At 40.0% G+C, this 7,582-nt stretch overlaps 1 protein-coding gene across 1 annotated transcript; it reads right to left on the reverse strand.

Moving 5' to 3' along the window:
- Positions 1–5,692: 5,692 nt before the first annotated feature.
- nono (non-POU domain containing, octamer-binding) lies at positions 5,693–7,557 on the reverse strand. Its single transcript, XM_085293864.1, has one exon. It carries the CDS (start codon positions 7,307–7,309, stop codon positions 5,981–5,983), a length of 1,329 nt encoding a protein of 442 aa, XP_085149990.1. The 5' UTR covers positions 7,310–7,557; the 3' UTR covers positions 5,693–5,980.
- Between the last annotated feature and the right edge of the window lie 25 nt (positions 7,558–7,582).

Below are 7,582 nucleotides of genomic sequence, written 5' to 3' on the forward strand. Positions count from 1 at the left end.
TTTATTTAAACCTGTTTCTTTCATTAGCTTGTGTTTTTGCTGTGCATTCCCTTGCTTATATGAGAAACAACTGTGCAGACCTTGAGAAATTGAAAACATTTACTAATTTTGGAAATAAAAATGAAGAACATTTTAAAGTTAAAATTATTAAAATTATTAAATTAAAAATTATGATCAATAAATCAGGATTTGAAAGCAGTTCCTTTGCAGGACTGGTTGTTGTGCATGTTTTTTTTTTTCCTTTTTTTTTTCAATTCGGTTTCGATACTTTTCATGCACGAAAGACATGAACATAAATGTGATGTTGTCAGTAACCTGCATTTAAAACAAAATAAAACACCAGGACACCCGATTGTCGCATAGAAGGTGACAGCAAAGGACCAATAAATTAGTGGGATGACCCCCACTGGTGGGCAATCCAGCCACTGCAGGTGGGGGAAGATAAGCAGGGGAAACTGACGGGACAGGTGTGAACCTTTTTGCTTCATGCTAGAAAAGACTGAGGACTCTCTGCACTAAATCAACATTTCTCTGACAATCCAAAAAAATAACTTATATTAAAGAAAACAGAAGTATAAAATATAAGTACTTCATACATATAGGTATAAGTATCGCATTATATGTTTGCCTTTATGTTGTTGTTTCAAAACAGCAGGAGAAATGTTTCATTTAACTTCTGTTTTTGATAATGTTGTAACTGATCGCATCAAATTGAATTAGGCATTAAAAACTATCTGTCATGTGACCTAATGTGATGCATTTTGATGAGTATGATTTTGTTTAACTTAAGAACACAAAGCACATCTTTCAGTGTGGGACACCAGTATGCAATAAACAGCTGAATCAATTTTATGCATGGGTCTGTTATATATAGTAGATCATTTAAATACTGTAACAGACTCATGTGCAATTATGTAATTATTTCTAATGATGGCAAAATACTAAATGTTACACAACAAACGTACAAATTTCTCTAAAAGGGTTATTGGAAATAAAAAGAATGTACCTACTGAAGTTAACACACTGACAGTAACAGTATATTATATATTATATATATGTTTAAGTTTTTGAAGATTAATAATATTATCACATCGACATGTACTAATTAGCAACAGCACAGACAGTTGTGAGTTTAATAGTCTTAGATTTTTATGGCATAAAAAGAAAAGAGAAAGAGCTGTAGCATTCAGGGTGCAGTCTTCAAATAATGCCTATCTAAACCATTTTAGAAAACAGATTTTGCATCCAGATAGCGTACATTGTCCCCTTTTTATGATGGGCTCCTTATCATTATTTATGGACCTCATGTTAAGCTGAACTGATCTGGGGAGAGCCAATCATCTTGACTTGTTGGACTCAGATAAAGGTGAAAGGTAGTTTCCTTAGAAAACCCTCAGTATCAGATTAAAAAAACAACTGTATTAGCAGATAAATCTGTTTCTACATGAGGGAGATTCAAGTTGTTTAAGTATCTGCAAATAATATCAGTGTTTTTCCCAATAACAGTAGAAATATATATTTATATTAGCTGTATTATTTAAGATGTTATTCAGACACTGATATTTTACATGTAGTTGATTTTTCCTCCAAATTTAGTGGTATTTTTACTTAAACTGTACCTCACCTATACAAATTTTACTTGTATTTTTTTTCTTTATTCCCACAACCGTGCACCAATGCAGTGTGTGCATATATATATATGTATGTATATAGTACTTGTAATTTACGTTTGTTTCATTTTGTTCAACTTTACAGATCTGCTTCACTACTCTCATAACTAAATATTTCTCTTTTTACTCCACAGCTTTACCCGTTCACTTTTCAGCTCATAGCCAATGAAAACCATACATATGCAAATGTTATATTTTCATTTTTCTGGATAAACTGAAAGATTAGATCTTCTATTTTTCCCTGAAATTTCTGAAATTCTTGTTTAGATATCCTCCTGAGGACCGAGGAAAAAAGAATCTTCCCATTGAACTTTCTTTGTGATTTTCTTCCTCGTTGGAGTTGAAAGAGGCCGCCCAAACACATGAATTATCGATGGAAAGCCTGGGATGTCCTCTATTTAGTACATCAGGACTTAGTAGGGTAGTTCAAATAAGTCGAAAGATATAGACCAAAAACAAATGTCCATTACAGAAGACAGAGAATAAATGAATAGGCTGGTTCTCAGGAGGATATTAAAAAATGAAAAGATTCTGGAGTCGCTGAAGGATTGTGTTTCAGTGCCTTTTAAATATATTTGGTAAAATTTATTTGTGTATTTATTTATTTTATTGATTACATAAATGTGTTATATTAATATTACTTTTCTGGGGACCACCAGAGGTCAGTATTCAATATAAAAGGGTTCGTCAAAGTGTTTCTATAAATTATGGTCTACTGTGCTTATTTTGTTCTTTATATCTTTGGAAAAACCTCATGTTACATACATATGAAGTATTAAGATTTGATGCTAGAAGACACATAGTTGTAACACCAACAGACTGTAATGACATCAGGATCATAAGTTTGTGCAAACTAACAAGGAATTTGACTGGGCTTCACTTTGTTATCTTTGTGCAAAAAAAAGAAAAGAAGCGTTTTTTTTTAAATACGCAGTGAAGTGTGATTATATGACCTCAGCTTTTTTAACTCCTGTAGCTGAAGCTACAAAGTGTTGTGGAACTTAAAGCAATTTCACTCCATCAATACAGCCCTTACTGACAAGTCTGATTTTTTCAAACGAAGAAAGTTTACAAGACGGTTGTGAGGCCTGCTATGATGTAAGGTTTGGAGACTGGAGACTTGGCTCTGACAAAAAGATGTGAGGCTGAGCTGTCGAGCTGAGATGGTCACCTATTAAGACTGATGTGGACAAGGTTAGAAATGAATATATCAGAGTGACAGCTCAGGTTCAGCAGTTTGGAGACGACTTTAGAGAGATTGTTTGGACATGCGCAGAGGAGGGATAGTGGATATTTTGGACAAAGGATGTTGAATATGGAGCTGACGTGGAAAAAGAAAGAAGATTACGGAGAAGAGAGAGATGGAGGCAGACAATCCACTGCAGTGACCCTTAAATGAAGCAGCTGGAAGAAGAAGAAGAAAACAGATGAAGAAGTTTCTTTATGAAACAAAATCGCATTTGTTTCCATTTAGACTTAAATAAAAAAAATACATGGCTGCACAAAGAACTTGTTACTTCTGCATGTTTGTATCATCCTGATAATAAGAATGTTTTATTAAGTATGACACAAACCAAATGAAAAATGTGTCAAAATCAGAAACACTTTCTGTTGTATTTTCTAACTGATACTGGCCTGCCCTCCACCCTCCCCATATGAATCAGTACCATTTACAGCTCTGTTCACATGTAGCTTTGCTGTGATTCTTCTCAAAGGGTTGTTGTCCTCTGTGCCGTTTCACACTGCGTGGGCATGAGTGTTTGGACTGTGCTTTATTTGTCATTGAGCAGTCATCAGTCCTCTGCTTTCTTCTCGGCTAGTTCAGTGATTTTATACTGGGGAGCCACTGAAGGGAAGCCGGAGACAACCAGGAAAATGAAAGGGAGAAATTGCTTTTAAAAGGTATTAGTTATTTACAGAAAAAACAAACAGGAGTTTGCTGATTTTTGTGTTTACCTTTTCTTGCTACTGATAGGAGGAGGGGGAAAAAAGCTTGAATCACTGGGCTTGGCAGTGGATGAGTCACAAACAACCTGTGTAGATTACAAAATGGTGAAATCCACATGCAGGGAGTTACTTGTCAATTAATAAAACACTGTGCTCATAGGGAAAGAAGTGTTAATTATTAAGTGTGATAACAGCTCTTTGCCACACATAATGTTTCAAAGCAGATTTTGTTATTTAAAGGAAGAGTGGTGAAACAAAACCTGTCTGCATTTCTGTATGTCAAAATGCTTTTTCACTAATACTGATGTAACAGATGCTCTCTCTATCAGGCACAGTAAAACTACGATGTCAGTAATTAATGTGTAAAGTTAATTTCCACTGAAGCAAATATCATGTCTTCACTAATAGTGCAAAATCAAAACAGCAGTTGCTTCAAGCTGCTTGTATTGTACAGTAAAGATCCTACAATGAAAGAGAGAAACCCCCAACAATCAAACAGCCCCCGATGAGCAAGCACATGGAGACAGAGGGAAGAAAAAACATTTAACAAAAAGAAACCTCCAGAACAACCAGGCTCAGGGAGCGGCAGCCTGCACAAGGGGGTGAGGATACGCCTTCACATTACCTTCACATCTGCGAGGCTAACCTGTGTTAGATGGCGAGTTTGAGAGCAGAGAGACAAAGAGCGCCAGTAGCGTAATCTGCAGGTGGATCATTAGTGCACCAACACTGCGTCGAGGTAACTGTACACTGTATACGGGGATCGGTCTAAATTATATGTATTATAGCGCTGCAAAAATCAGGTCGGGTGAACCTAACTCACACATAACATAATAACATAATCGCTGCGTTTACTTTTGAGATTTATACCACTGAATGTTGTCGCTAAGGTTGTCTCCTAACCAGCTGTCTGATCATGGAAACCAGTTGACTACGTTAGCTGTAGCGGTGATGAAAAGCGCCTGTTATTGAAGCGGAAAACGCCTTTTGGAACTCTTATCTATCTGAAACATGAACATAACATAAACCACTTTTTTACATTTATTATTCCTGTTTTCAGCGAGGAGGCTGTTGTAACTGTAAAGCCTTGAACTGATCAAAAACGCGCTGCACCCACAAGACTAACAGAGGCTAAAAATAGACATCGTATTTCTCCTGTATCAGCTTCTCCTCGCTGGCTCTCTGGTCAATCTAGAGTTGAATTTAAAATGCTTCCCCTCACTAACAAAGTATTAATTATAATCTGGTTCAATCAAATCTGAAATGCGTGCCCATGAGAGGAGCCTGGCAGCGCTGACTCTACCAAGATGAACATCTCTTAGTTGAGCTGCTGTCAGGATGCTTGGGGACCTCCCAGGATGCACTGAACATTTCTTCTCTACTCACCTCCCCCCCCCCCCCTCTCTCACTCTCCAGGTATTTATAGGCTGCTACTACAAGTCTATGACTTCTATCTTCTCTCTCTCTGAAGATTTGTCTCTCTGTGCTCCCCCAACATGCTTCCTCATAGGGGATCATCACCTCATCAGGGTTTTCTCTTATACTGAAGGGTCTTTACCTTGCTATATAAAACGTCTTGAGGCTACTTGATGTGAATTACGGTACCACTATAAACAATTAAAAAACACCAACTGAAATCTGTCAATGACTGTGACATTACCGTTTCCACTATCAGTGGGAAGCCAGATTTGGGTATTCAGCAAAACATGCAAGAAGTTCTCAATATGTGTGAGGCATTTTTTCCCCCTAGTTATCAAAATAAAGCAGAAAAACGACCGTGCAAAAGCCCATGTTTCTCGCTTAATATTTAACTGCAACCTATCAGTAAGACTCAGGTTTATGGAGCTTCAAAGCTGTGATAAGACGTACTTGCTATAAATTGCTGACATTTGCATTTCACTTTTTGGTAATTAATAAATCAGGCACAGATGACCAATAATCAATATTGAGTGCCAGAAATGCCACTCTTTACTTTGTTAGTGACAATACTACTCACACTACTGTGCAGACAAAAGTCACTATTGTGTGCAGTCCTGAGCTTGCTGAGGTGATTCTACTCTGAATAAACCAAAGCCTTTATTTAGGGAATCAGGAATTTATTCCAGAAAAGTTATCATAACCAGGACAAAAGCCCTTTCTACCCCTATGAAAATACATTAATGTGAGAAGTAAAGTAAAACACATGGCTCATTTTGGAGTTTTTACATTTCAGAACTAAAAATAATCAAAAGTACAAATAGGCAGGTACAAAAAAAATGACATGCAGTTTTCCAAGTTCAAAAGTTAACACTAGCCGAACTTAAAAGTACAGTGAGTATGAAAAGGAAGGGGGGGGGGGGGGGGGGGGGAATTAAGCTTGCAATTCAAAATCTGCGTTGTTTATTGGGAGGTCCATAATCTCCAGGGCCGGGGAGGCCTCTGGGGAAGCCACCCTGACCACCTCCAGGCATGCTGTTGTTTCCTGGCCCTGGCAACATTGGTGAATTCTCTGCAGCCAAGCCAGGAGTACCAGCTGGACCAGAGCTGCCCCCCAGAGAGTTTCTGTTCATGGGCATCCCATGACCACCCATATGCATCCTCATGTCTTGCTCCCTGTTCTCAGAGAAGTTGCCCCTGAAGCCCTCCTGCTGCCTCTTCATAATCTCCTCATTGCGCAGCCTCATCTCCTCCTCTCTCCTGCGGCGTTCCTCCTCCTGTCGGAGCTCGGCTTGTTTCCTCTTCTGCACTTCCTGATTGTGGAGCTCCTCCATCCTTCGCAGCTCTTCCTGCCGCCTCAGGAGGTCCTGCCTCATCAGCATCACCTGATGCTCGTGTCTGGCTGCCTCCATCTCAGCCTCCAGCTTCTCCTGCGCCTCTTTCATGTTGCGGTCCACCATCTCATACTGCTGCTTCTCCATCTCCATCAGGGCCTTCCATCGCATGGCATACTCATACTCGAAGGAGCCGGGCTGAGCGAATCGTGGCGGCTGCTCACGCTCTTTGTGATACTGCTGGTTTTTGTTGACCAACTTTTCTGGCAGTCCCTCCTCTTCATCAAACTGTTCCATAGGCTCCACTGTAACAGGCCGGGGGAAAGCTGTCAGAAGATAAGCACCATCAGAGCACTTATCCAAAGCCTTTCTTGCAGCTGGCTTTGAGGTGAACTCCACTATGCCCTTCCCCGTAGGTCTCCCTCGGTCATCCACTATGACCACAGCTCTTTCTATCTGGCCAAAGACTGCGAAGGCCTCCTCCAGGAGCTCGTTGGACGCAAACTCTGGCAGATTCTTCACAGTTAAAGCAGCTCCGTGTGTCGCAAACCTCACCCGTATGGGCCTGCCTCTGAAGGGGGTATCATCTAGCTCGGCTCTGGCAATCTCTGCTATGATTCTCGTTTCGAGCCTAATGAAGCCGAAGCCTCTTTCCTTGTTAATAAATATCTCGCTGGCTTTTCCATACTTGGTGAACAGCTTCTCCAGGTCCTCCTCGGTAACACCCGTTGGTAAATTACCTACAAACAGCCTGCTCCGCTGGGTAAAGGTCTTTTCCCCGGGCTTTCTGAAGCTCTGCAGGTCCAGGGTTAAGGCCTCGTTGGGGTTGGTCTGCTCGTTGGGCTCTGGCTGCTGCCCGTTGCTGTTTGTTCCTTCGCTTTTCAGCTGCTCTCCCGGGCGGTTTGGGCCGCGGTTCTGCTGGGGGCCTCTGTTTCCTTGCATTCTCGCAATGGATTTAAAATCTGAAGTAGCAAATGGCTTGTTAAAAACACAGAAACTCTTTGCAAACGGTAGCGCACAAAGAGCTGTGAAAATGGCGAAGGTACGCGCTACGCTATTGTGACCTCAATTCGTTGCGACATCGGCGACGTAGTTTATGTGCGACGGTACGAGAAAAAACAACAATAAAACAAAAACGATGCAGTTATTTAAAAAAAATATGTAAAATGTAAGTGTATAAAAATAACAAGGCTGCTTAAAATGTGTTGTATATAT

This window comes from Mchenga conophoros, linkage group LG12, assembly GCF_057382185.1.
Source record: "Mchenga conophoros isolate Kocher_MC1m ecotype Shallow Benthic linkage group LG12, M_conophoros_male_GT1.1, whole genome shotgun sequence".
Classification (NCBI taxonomy): domain Eukaryota; kingdom Metazoa; phylum Chordata; class Actinopteri; order Cichliformes; family Cichlidae; genus Mchenga; species Mchenga conophoros.